The sequence below is a fragment of the Meles meles genome, chromosome 1 (assembly GCF_922984935.1).
Source record: "Meles meles chromosome 1, mMelMel3.1 paternal haplotype, whole genome shotgun sequence".
In the NCBI taxonomy this organism is placed as follows: Eukaryota; Metazoa; Chordata; class Mammalia; order Carnivora; family Mustelidae; genus Meles; species Meles meles.
Genome location: NC_060066.1, coordinates 201,758,387 through 201,771,101, shown reverse-complemented (window position 1 = coordinate 201,771,101; position 12,715 = coordinate 201,758,387). Strand labels below are relative to the sequence as shown.

Sequence of the window (12,715 nt, the reverse complement as noted above, 5' to 3'; positions counted from 1 at the left end):
TCGCCAACCCGCCCCACACCGCTGTGGAGCTGGACGCGGGCGCCCCGCAGGATGCAGCCTCATGGAATGGGGCCCCAGGAAGCTCGCTGGAGTTCCCGCCCTGCTGGCTCGCCTGCCCTCTGTGACCACCAGAGGTGGCCCTGCTCCCCCATCCCTAAATCCCCCGTGGGGCCTCCTGACCGCGAAGAACAGGTGGTAGAATCCACCAGGTTCGGGGCAGCCTGATTCAGAGGTTTTCCAACTGAAAACAACCAACAGGTGGTAGGAGAAACAAAATGTGGTATTTTTATACAACAGCACGCTACTTGGCAACAAGAAAGAGTGAACCACTGATAATCGCAACATGGTTGAAATTCACAGCCATTAGCGGAGAAGCCAGATGCTGAGAGTTCCGGGCGCACAGCCCCGCCCCCGCCTGGCCACACCCACCCGGGGGACCTTCTGCTTCTCGATGGTGGAGGGATGATTGGGAGACAGGAGTGTCTCTGTTTGGAGTGGGGTGCTGGTTTTGTGGGTGCTTTCCTTTGTCCAAAGGAACACATTTCCTTTGTGCACTGAACTGTGCACTTGGTGTACCCTGCACACTTTACAGTACGCAGACGACACCTCAGCAGGAGGAATTTCCTCCACGAGAGAAGGGAAGTAAAGGGCATCTCAGCTTTCCCGAAGTTTAGTGGCCCAAGTTCTTCTAAGCTTTCCTGCTCATGTGTCTGTTTAGATGCCCTCCCCTCCCCACAACCTGCCTACATCTGGCAGAGGCTCCCCCACGCAGAAGGTTAGGCCAGGGGGACCTTGAACTCACAGCCCCCTGGGGACCTCAGGCCCTGATGGCTAAGTCAGGGGCAGAGTCTCACTGCCTTCTCAGGAGAGCGTTTGCATAAGCCCACTCACTCATTCACTCACTCATTAGTTTGTCCATTTGTTCGTTTGTCCGTTCGTTCACATGCCCAGTGCCTTCTGGAGAGTTCCTCTGCACCTGGACTGTGCTAGGTGTTTAGAACCGAGAGACAAATTGGCCCTGGGCCTTGCCTGTGAGGGGCTCAATGGAAACACCCAGGGCACGCAGTGGGAGAGACAGACACGTAATAACAGCAACGGTGGCAGCCACAGTAGGTCCTGCTCGCTGAGTGTCTGCCGGGTGCAGGCCCTAACCCAGCTAATCCGCGTTATAGCCCCAGGAGGCAGGTGCCCCCTGTGCGCCCGTGTGTGGATAAAGAACATGGCTTGGAGGGTTCTGCCTTTGGGACAGACTTTTGGGGATCCCTTCGTGTACTCCCAGACAACCCCGGTCAGCAGGCTAGGGACTGGTTACTCCTTTGAACCCTTGGGAACACTGAGCCCTCAGCTCCAGGGAAGGGATTGGTCTAAGGCTGTGTGGTTAGAAGAACATTTGCAAACACAGACCTTCTGACCCAAAGTTCCGTGCTGTTTCCTTATACCACGCACAGGGCACGTGGCGACCCGCGTACACAATCTCCCACCTCTAGGGTCTTCCAATGCCCTTGCTTCTGCCAAAGCCTCCCTGCCAGCTGGGAGCATTACACTGGCTGGAGCAGACGGCTGCACCCGGAGCCTGGCCCAGGAAAGCTCGCTTGCTTGCTTGCCCGTCCTATCTATCATAGGAAAAGAGACCTAAGATTTACCATTCTAACTGTTGTTGGTCGTGTCAGGCATATTCACCTGCTGTGCAAACAATCTCTTGCTAACGTGAACCTCCACACCTACTAAACGACTCCCCATGGCTGTCTCCCTGACCCTGCCCCCCACCCCCGCAACCACCAGGAGGCGCAATTTTAACTTTTGGCTCCTGCAGAGGCGGGGGTGGGTGGGGGTGGGGGTGGTGGTTAAGTGGGGCAGGACTCACGTGGGGCTGTCGAATCAGATGTGCTGGGACTGAGAACACACTCCCCATTTACAAGCTGTGCGACTTTGAACCAGACCCTTCCCTTCAGAGAGCCTCAGTTTCTTCATCTATAAAATGGGCTGGTGATAACAGCTCCTGACATAGAGCTGTTATAGGAACTTGGTGACATAATGCCTATGAAGGGCAAACATCTAACAATATCTTCTATCATCATCATCATCATCATCACTAGTGAGTGGCTGAAAGTGCCAAGTAGTCATGGTCATCCAGAGCTGGGTTTGAACTTGAGCTTGGCTGCCTCCTCCCTGGGTGACCTGGGAAGCCCTTCACTGCCCGGAGCCTGTTCGCTCCTCTGCACCCGGGTGGGTAAGCAACGAGGCAGGAGCACACTCCATGCACACAGGTGTCCCTGTGACGCCCATCCCGGGTTCTGCTCACACTCCTCCCGTATAAAGTTCCCTGGGAGGCCCTGTGCTCCAGGGGACAGAGTCATGCCTTGTCACACCTGTGACCCAGGGCTCACCCAGGCCCGGCCCACGATAGGTGCAGGTGGAGCGGGAAGGCAGGCCCTCCCCCTGGTCCTTCTCTGCAGAGCCAGGTGGCTCTCGTGGCTGAGGTCCCGTGGTACCCTCAGAAGCCTCTCTTATGCCCAGCCACCCTCTCCCTCAGTCCCCTTCCTGCCGCAGGTGCGTGTACATGCGGATGGGAGAGAAAAGGAGAACCCTTTATAGGACAGACTCCGGGACCAGAGGCAAGAGCCCATATCCTGTCATTCTCTGCCAGCACTTATCTGGCTCTGTCCACTCCACTGGACTCCAGGAAGGGACGCCGGGGCAGGGTGTGTTGGGTGGGCTCTGCAGCTGGGGACCTGCCTGAGGCCCTGACTTGGTGTGTCCCATCAGCACATCTGAGGATCTCTGGCAGTGGACGCGGGCCCCGGGGACACAGACCCCACCTCACTTGTCTCCGTGTCCCCACACAGGAATCTTGTCCTGTCGGCTGCACGAATGAGAGGGGGACAGCCACCTTATTGGGGAAAGAGCGGAAGTGGCCTGGGACCTTCCTATCTGGGGCGGGGTCCTAAGGGAGGGAGTGAGGGTCCTGGAGCCCTGGGACCTCTGGAAGAATGGACTGCCAGGGGTCATGGTGGGGGCCCTGGAAGGAAAAGAGAGAAAAGAAACCACCTTTTGCTGTAAAGAAGCTAAATCTCTAAGTTTTTTTTTTTTTTTTTTTAAATTTAAGTAATCTCTACATCCAACTTGGGGCTCATAACTCACGACCCTGAGATGCATGCCCTTCCCACTGAGCCAGCCAGGCACCCCTCTAAGACTCCTCTTCACCCATTAAGACCCAGTGTAGTTATCTTCTTCTAGAAGCTTCTGTCCATCTCCAACTAGCTTAGATCCAGTCCTGTGTGCCCTGGGACATCCAAGGCCCTTCAGAGGTCCTCTCCATTCTCTGCCTATCCTCCACCTCCCTCACAAGTTCCACAGCTCCAGGGGACACTGAGGTCACATGAGTCTCCAACCCAGGGCCTGGCACACGGCAGGCGCTCAGCAGGTGAATGGGAAAGCTCAGTAACAGGCTCACCTTCTTGGTCCCGTACATGACTTCCATGAATTTCTCGTCGGCGTCCTGAAAGCGCTGATCAAGGAAGGAACTTGTCTTCCGCACTAGGTTCCAGATCATGTAGTTGTTTAACAGGCTGGGGCAAGAGCAGATCGGACAGGTCAGAAGGGCCCAGAGCTGGGGGCATCACAGCACTTCCCACACTGACCTTTAGGGGGCGCGCAAACCTGGCCTTTGGATTGCAGGCTCTTTCCACACCGCACCACCCTCCACCCCGCTTACCCGCCCCAGTTTGGCAGGTTACTGCTTACTAAGCACAGAGAATGTCAGCTATTCAAGACAGAACCCAGGTCCTCTTTGAACACCCCTCGGTGCCTAGTGCAGTGACTTGTGTTTGTCGCACAGCTAGCTGCCTTTCGTCTGGGAGCCGTGGAGTCACCGCATGGAGACTACCACCCCCTGCACCCCGGACCGGGCTGGGGGGGCGGGGAGCAGTGCTGTTGGGCTGGAGCAGGGAGGAGCTCGGAGATGTCCTGACCAGAAGCCCAGAGATGGGAGAGGAGGTCTCAAAATAGGAGGGGCAGGAAAGAGAACTTAGCCACCTGCCAAGGTCAACATGAAAGAGAGCTCAGTGCCCCCTCCCCTCAGGGCACAGGGAATCATCGTGGCCGTTGTCACCTTTGCAAAGAAGTCACCTTAGCACCAAGAGATGTTCACAACAGCGAACACCTAGCCTCAAACAGGAACCACCCTAAATGTGTGACAGGAGAGGTGAGAGTGAGTCAACAATCCTACTACGTGTACTTGGGGGGAGGATGCACAGCCAGGAAGAATGGGGTCCACAGGGAGTACGGGATAACGCGGGGAAGATGCTCTTGATGAAGGTCAAGGGGAAAGCAGATTACCCCCGTGGTCACAATCATGGGGAAAAAAGGAACCATGTATTAGAAAACTCACCTCCCTCTCTCTCACACACACACAATCTCTCTCTCTCTCTCTCACTCACACACACACACACACTTTCTCTTCTTTACACACACACACATATACACACCCCATAGAACCAACAGTAGTGTCTGGATAATACTAAATTTTTTCTGTAGTTTTCAAAAACCTCCACAAGTCTTTAAAATTATAACAAAAATCACAAATATTACCTACAAATATCAGTGAACATTGAGCCCCCTGTGTCATTATCTCACCCGGTTCTCCCCACAAGGTAGGCGCTATCTCCACCCCCAATTTAGGACGGGAGCCCAAACCAGAGAAAGGGCAAAAAACTTGCCCAAGGCCACAGAGCTGGTGGGCGGAACCAGCTGCCTCCCCCCAGGACCCACTCTCCCGAGTCTGTCTGTCCCCCACTACCCTGGCCTGTCTGGCTTGAGCAGAGCAGGGCCGTGTGGGACCCCTGGCTGCTGCTGGCCATGCTTACCATTTGTCTGTGCTGCTGATGAGGGCGGAGACCTGCCCCAGGTACTCCTTGTCGTAGACAACAATGGGCTCCGACTCATTGATCTCCACGGGGTAGAAGATGGTATTGAGAAAGGGCAGCCAGTGGATGGCAGGTGCCAAGGCCTGGAAGGGAAGAGACAGGGTGACTCCAGGGGGGCTGCAAGGCTGCCCGGCTTCCGTCGGAGAGGCCAGGGACGGACCTCTAAGGAGCCAAACAGCAACTTCAACTTGAAATGGAGCTGGGATGGAATACAGGGGACCTGGGGATAGCAGTGGTAGCTGCCGTCCATCAAGCCCTCCCCTGACAGACACCCCTGCAAATGACTCCCACGTCCTCACTCAGTGGAACCTCTGGACAGGCCTAGGGGTAGGTACCATTATCCCCACTTTATGGATGAAGAGATTGAGTCCAGACAGGCCTATCATGGAAAACTGTGGAGCGTCCAGAGCCAAACGGCCTGGGTATATGTTAAGGGCTCCTCCCAGCTGCACCACCTTGACTAAGCGGATCAGTCTCTCCGGGCCTCGGGGTCTCATCTGAAAACTGGTTTCCTCATCATAACAGAACCCACCTCGTAGGCTTGGTGTAAGGGTTAAACGGGTTAATAGTGTCTGTTCCACTTAGCACGTGCTTCTGTAATATCAGTTAGCTTCCATGCGACTTAGTCTGAATGACCGGTAAATTCAAGAATGACAGCACTGTCTAGTGTCAACGCGGGACCCCTGGGTGGCTCAGTCAGGTAAGCCTTCGGCTCAGGTCATGATCCCAGCGTCCTGGGATCGAGTCCTGCATCGGGCTCCCTGCTTAGCAGGGAGTCTGCCTCTCTCTCTGCCTGCCACTCCCCCTGCTTGTGCTCGCTCTCTGACAAATAAGTAAATAGAATCTTTAAAAAAAATTAATAGTGTCAATGCTTTGGCCCACAGGTGATTTTTCTCAGGCATGGGATCTGAAAAAGCAAGCTCAGAAGGACAACCTTCAGCAAGAAAGGAAAAGCCCTCAGCTCAGCTGATGCACAGGAAGCTGGTCAGTGCCATTGTTTAAAATAAGATTTTATTTATTATTGGAGGGAGGGGCAGAGAGACAGAGAGAGGGAGAAAGAATTAGAGAGAGAATTCTAAGCAGACTTGGTGCTGAGCATGAAGCCCGACGCGCGGCTCGATCTCATGGCCCTGAGATCCTACCTGTGCCAAAATCAAGAGTTGGATGCTTAACTGACTGAGCCACCCAGAGGCCCCTGGTCTGCTTGATTTTTTTTTTAAGATTTTATTTATTTATTTGACAGTGAGAGAGGGAACACAAGCAGGGGGAGTGGGAGAGGGAGAAACAGGCTTCCTGCTGAGCAGGGAGCCCAATGCGGGGTTCAATCCCAGAACCCTGGGATCAAGACCTGAGCCTAAGGCAGATGCTTAATGATTGAGCCACCTGGGCTCCCCTAGTCTGCTTGATTTTAAGATAATTTAAAATAAGTGCCTGTGCCGAAGCTCGTTCCCCAAAGAGTCAGTGGCTGGCCTGGAGTAACTCGCAGCTTCGAACAGCTAGCTTGCTCTCGGCCCACTTGGTGGTGGCCCCACCACCCAGGGCTCATCTGTCTGCAGAGTCTCTGTGTCCACAGTCAGCCTCTCCACTCCCCACACCAAGCAGCCTCCATTCACGCTGTGCTCTCTCCCCAGGTTCCAGTGATTGCTTTGATTACAAATTTGTATAACTTTTGGGTTTAATTGTGGTAAGACACACAAACATACAATGTACCCTCTTAACCATCTTTAAGTGCCCAGGGCAGTGGTCTTAAGCACATTCACGCTCTTGGGCAACCACCACTCCCACCCGTCTTGATTTCATCTTGCAAAACGGAAACTTCTACCTATTAAACGGTAATTCATCTGGCTCCCTCCCCAGAGCCCCCAGGAGGCATTATTCTTTTTGTCTCTGTGAATCTGACGGCTCTAGCTACCTCCTATAAATGGAACCATACAGTGTTTGTCTTTTTGTGAGTGGCTTATAACACTGAGCCTATTATACTGTCCTTAAAGTTGCCCAACTTTGAATCTAATTGGAAGCATTTATACAATTAACGAGAGCTTCATAAACTGTAGGCGACTGGAACAAAGTCCTGTTTTTCCCATATGTCTTGTTATTTTTAGTTAATTTCTTGTTCTGTGATTCTCCAGAAGGCGGTGTTTTCCGAGCTACATGTACTGTGTGATATAGCAAAAGTGTTTCTATGGGTCAGTCACATAGAATGGTATCTGGTACGTAACGACCACTCAGCACTCAGCTGATATTAGCTATTGTCATCATTCTCAAGGTCTCCCAAGAGTGGGTCTGGGCCTGAACGATTCTGAATTCTGTTCTCTATGAAAGAGAACTCTCTATGAAATTCTGTTCTCTATGTTCTCTTGAAAAAAGGCAAAAGGGATGGGGTGCCAGGGTGGCTCAGTGGGTTAAGCCGCTGCCTTCGGCTCGGATCATGATCTCAGGGTCCTGGGATCGAGTCCCGCATAGGGCTCTCTGCTCAGTAGGAAGCCTGCTCCCCCTCCCCCCGCCTGCCTCTCTGCCTACTCGTGATCTCTGCCTGTCAAATAAATAAATAAAATCTTAAAAAAGAAAAAGGGCAAAAGGGAAGACAAAGAAAGTGAAAGACACATTACATGTGACCTTCAGATGGTAAGATTGATCGATAATGTAAACTCAAACCACAACATCAGATGCATCTGTGACTCGCTGGTAAATCCCTACGATGCCCTCAGTGAGAGAACAGTCACAAAACCCTCCACTTAATGATCCTGACTCCGCAGATGGCTAAGGTGACCTTCCTGCGGTCACATAGTTAACCAGTGACCGTGCCTGTCTACTATCCAGGCTCACTCGTCTCTCCGGTTTCAAAGGGCTGAGCTGCCCTTTGAGGGAACAAGGACCTCAGAGGACGGAGGAGGGCAGCTCCCACAGGCAGCGGCATGCTGGCTCTCGGGGGGCAACGCAAGTGGCCTCTCTCCCTAGCCTGCCCGTTTGCTCTCTCTTCCCGGCAGGAGCCCCTCAGGCGGGTCAACCTTTGGGGCTTTTCCATAACGTTTCCGGGGCTGTGAAACTGGGAGTGTCCAGGTGAGATGGTCAAATAGGGCTTGGAAGCGGCCTGCAGGACCTGCTGGCAAAGACGCCTGGGAAACTCACCAAGTTGACAAAGTGTCGTCGTTTATACAATTAACGAAAGCTTCACAGACTGCAGGCGACTGGGACACTCTCATCAGGGCACAGCCATCAGGTGGTGATAAGTCCCTGTGTACTTAACACAAGCCTGTTTCTGTAGGGAGAGCAGGTGTTCTGTGCAGGTAAATTCCCATAACTCCAGGTAAGGTGTGTGTCGAATACCAGAATTTTCACATTTTCTACCTTGCTTTAGTGAACGCCTAACTTAGACATGTGTGCCTTGATCTGTCTCCATGGAGATGGCTGTTTTAACTAACCAGGACATTCCACTTGGACTCAAATCCTTTGGGGCACACCAGTCAGCTCTATTTTCCAGACCTGCAGCCAAAGGTACTGATGGTCACCAACCAACCAGCCCAAGTAGGCTTGCAAGTAAGAGAAAAGAAAGATGCTCTCAGATTTTATCGCAGCTGGAGAATTAAGAGCAAAGAATCCGGCTCATTCCCAAATAACTTTTGATGCAGAAGGTCCCAGAGAGGAATGAGAAGGTCCTCAGGCCCCCCAGAGAAGCAGCAGAAGGATGTCTGATTCATGGCTCTGAATTCAGACTCTGTTGGGAGCTGGCCTGGAGCCACTCTGTAGGCTGGAGAGGCTAGTCTAGAACCATGCTGTGAAGGTAGGCGCACTTTTCCCAGAGTCACCTGGGGTGTAGGAAGAGAACCAAATTTCCAGACACCAGGGAACACCAGAACAGGCTCTGTCCAAAGCTGGAAGGATCAGACTGGTTAAGTGCTGGAACTGTGGGCTGTCACCAAGAAAGCAACATGCGAGTAAGGCTTACTATACGATGTCTGACTTGTCCATGTCAGTTTACACAGTGACATCCCAGACAGAGATTCTTTTGGCTTCAGGGATCCAGGACTTAATCTTTAAATGTTAGACATAATTTTTTTGTATCAACCTATGCCCAGTTTCTCTGGGAAACACTCCATAGTTTTCAAGTTGTTCTCCAAGAACACTGTGGCCAGAGTGAAGAACCACTGCCCTGTAGGGGGACAGGGGCTGCCCCCATCCCTCTCTGTGTTCTGGAACACAGCAGGAGCAAAGGAGCGAGCAGAGCCCCAGTTTACAAGGAAGGAAGTCGAGGTGTGAAGAGGGGGGTCATGTGACTTGCCCAGGGTCACACAGCTCATCGTGGGGCTGGGCCAGAGCAGTCTTCTGACCCCAAGCCCGGGGCTCATCCCTCTGCAGATGTCATCCCCATGCCAGCAGCTCTGCAGCGGCGAAGGAGGAGGAAAAGAAAAAAGCCGTGTGACAGGGTGCCCGGGGTGGCAGCGGGAAGCCACGCCGGGCGGATGTGCTCAGGGCCACCGTGTCTTCTCTGCCGCTCCTGGGGTAGAGTCGGCCGGCACCATGGCCGCTGTGGGGGCTGCTGGGCGGCCACAGGGGCCCCGCCGGGCTGAGAAGCAGGCCCCTGGAGCAAACCAAACTGCACGGCACAGACGGCATCTCCTTCGACCTCTGGGCCTCGGGGCAGAAAAACAGCACCAGATGGCAACCGACAGCCTGCTGATCTCCGTAACAACCACGCGGCCCTGCTTACCCCGATGCCAACATCTCCGGGGACCTAATGGGCAGCTGGCACCCAGAAGCGGCCCTGTCGCCCTTAGCCCCAGCTCTGCCTGGGCCACAGCCCCACCTGGGACAGCAGGTCAGCCTCCAGACCGCTGGCCCACTCAACAGATCCCCTTCCCTGACTTGGCCCTATCCCTGCCCTAGGGCCCTCCTTTCCCCAAAGCACTCAGCAGCGAGTCCGGGATTGTCTCCTCGTTGGTGTGCCTCCCTGACCTGGAAGTACCTCCGGAGCAAGGCCCCGAGGGCGGCCCCATACACACCTGTCAGAGGGAGGGATGGAGGCAGAAAAAAGGTCAGGACCTAGATGTTCTTCCTGAAAGGAGAGGAAATGAGCCAGCTCTAATGGATGGGCAGGACCTGGCTGGTCAAAGAGAGCAGGAGGAAGGAAATGTCTTGGTGGAACCCCAAGTGGTCTACCATCCTCCCCAGCGGGCAAGCAGTCCTCCCCGGGCATTCCTAGGCAATGGCAGGAAACAGGAAGACTAGCCAAGGCCACTCTGCTGATTCCTCTGTGACCCTGGGGACCTGGGATAATACCAGACACCAACACATGGTGAACTGGAAAGATGAAACTGGCAGGTGATCACCTCAACTCACCACCCGCAGGTCTCAAGGAGCCACCACAGGGCAGCCTTTGACAGAGGGGCTGCTGGCTTCAGAGCTGGGTTACACTCAGTGACAGGGAGCAAGCAACCCCATTACACCTCCAGGAGGTTGCCAAGGGTCATGTCAAGAGCAGAGACCCCATGAGCCAAGCCTGAGTCCACTGTCCAGCCCCCCTGATACTTAGGGAGCCTCGGGGCCTTGAACATGTCACTCAACCTCCTGGCCTGGCAAAGGGAGAAGTGGCTCAAAACCACCCCTCACGCCCACTGCTGTACACCAGGCTCCACGGGACGGGGCTTGAGACCGGAAATGCCCAATCAATGTGGGTGATTATCATCATGACCCTAGACACTCCCCAGGTAAATGCTGTTACAGAAAAGCTGTGCGGGGGCGCCTGGGTGGCTTAGTGGGTTAAAGGCTCTGCTCAGGTCATGATCCCAGAATCCTGGGATCGAGCCCCACACTGGGCTCTCTGCTCAGCAGGGAAACTACTCCCTCCCCCCACCCGCCTGCCTCTCCGCCTACTTGTGATCTCTGTCTGTCAAATGAATAAAATCTTTAAAGAAAGAAAAGAAAAGCTGTGCGGCCTCTAGCAGGTAACTGAATGTCTCTGAGCCTCAGTTTTCCCATCTGTGAACTGGGGTAACAACCATTCCTGCTTCATAGGGTTGTTCTGAGGACCTGATGAAGCAGGTACAGAAACCTCAGCCCAGCGCCCTAGGTCCTGAAGCCCTGGGCATGTCCCAGCCTCCACATTACCTGCAACTCAGCAGCGGTCACTTTGTGGTAGATGAGCTCCTCGTCCCGGCGCTTCTCCTGGGGGATGGTGATGTTGGCCAGCGCCGTCTCAAAGTCCAGGATCTGCTGCATCTGGGGCCGGATGGTGTCTTCGTCCCCGCCACCCAACAGCTTGCCCAGCTGGACCATGTAGTTCAGGTACCCCGTCAGCACCTGTGGGCCCAGCCCCCGCAATACGTCAGTGCTGTCTCCCACGCACAGCCCGCTGGACAAGTGTGGAAGGTGGGGTGGGGCCAAGCCACCACATGGAAGGCTCTGGATCTGCACTGCCTTACTGGCTGCCTACAGCACTCAGGACAAAGCCCACAGGGCCCCGGCAGGTGGGTCCCTGCAGTCCCAGCCCACACCCGCTCTCGGACGCCCATCGCATGAAAGTTACCAACAGACCGTCTTTCAGTTCTTAGAACACAGTTTCCTGAGCTGCACTTCTCCACTGTGTCCCCAGACTGGAATTAGGTTCCCGTGCTCAACTTTCTCAGCTCACCCTTGAGTGACCACAACTGGTCACTATGCTGTAACTGGGTGTTTAGTTAATGAACGCCCCCCTTCCCTGCTAGACCCCAAACCCCGGGGGTGGGGACCATGCCTGTCCAGGTCACCAGTATCCACCCAGCAGCGGGCACAGGGGAGCTGCCTGCTCAGTTCAAGTGGGCGGATAATGCAGCGAGAGACGATGACCCGCAGGTGAGGTTTCCCCGGGACATCGTGAGATACATGAGTTTTGGAGTCAGCGGGTCTGGATGTGAATCTCAGCCTCACTGCTGTGGGACCTTGAGTGGGTCACTTAGCATCTCTGAGCCTTGCTCGCTCCTCTGTAGAAGGCAAGGTAAAAAAAAAAAAAAAAATGCCCACCAGGCAGGTGCGGAGAATGAAGTTCAGAGACGTTCTGTACCTGCAGGGTTACTGGGAGGGCCAGAAATGAGTCCATAAATGACAGTGGCCATTACTGCTGCCTCGCTCTACAGTCGGACAAAGGACACCTGTCCCCTGCCTCTTGTGCCCACGACACCTGAATGTGAAACAGCCAGTCTGGGGAGGAGGAGGTCCCCTACCCTGCCAGGGACTGCCTAGCACCCATCAGGTAAGTGACCCCTCTGTGTAACTCCAGCTCTAAAGACCCACGTAGGTGTGGACCCTCAGGAGACACCCAGTGGGTAAAACGCCATGGGTGTGGGCCGGGAGCCACTTCCTCTGCATTACACTCACCTTCTCATTTTCCGTTTTGTTCAGGTAATAGTCCCTTGAGGGTAAGCCCAGGCCAGACTGGTCAACCTGGAGAGGAAGGCAGGAGTGAGGGGGGGCTCCTGCCACATGGCAACATGGGACCAGCCTGGGTGCCAGCAGGAGCAGGAGCTGGTGGCGGAGGCCACCTCTGGGGTGCGCCCACCCAGGGCAGGGGCTGACACATGTCTGGCGGCACACCTGCCCAAACTCAGAGATTCTGGGCCCTTCTGAGGAGTCAGAGCCATGCTCCTCTCTCAGCCTCTCTGGGGCTTGGCACAGCGTTTCTACTTAACTAAAAACTTCCCAAGATGGTGCGGTGGTTAACAGCCACTCACACCCTGCCTGGCCTTCATCAAGCTACAGCAGCTTCCTTCTGGGTCTTCCTCTGGAAAATCAGGGAACTAGGATCTCCCGCTGAGCCG

General features: G+C 54.4%; 1 protein-coding gene across 3 annotated transcripts in view; it reads right to left on the bottom strand.

The window, feature by feature from the left end:
* Window positions 1-12,715, bottom strand: part of ECE1 (endothelin converting enzyme 1) — a 114,233-nt gene that overhangs the window by 17,011 nt on the left and 84,507 nt on the right. For all 3 annotated transcript variants that reach the window (XM_046006108.1, XM_046006112.1, XM_046006104.1), the window contains 4 exons: window positions 12,276-12,341; window positions 11,031-11,222; window positions 4,866-5,008; window positions 3,455-3,569 (listed from right to left, as the gene is read on the bottom strand). In XM_046006108.1, the coding sequence (XP_045862064.1) occupies window positions 3,455-3,569; window positions 4,866-5,008; window positions 11,031-11,222; window positions 12,276-12,341 (516 nt within the window). The remainder of the gene's footprint in view (window positions 1-3,454; window positions 3,570-4,865; window positions 5,009-11,030; window positions 11,223-12,275; window positions 12,342-12,715) is intronic.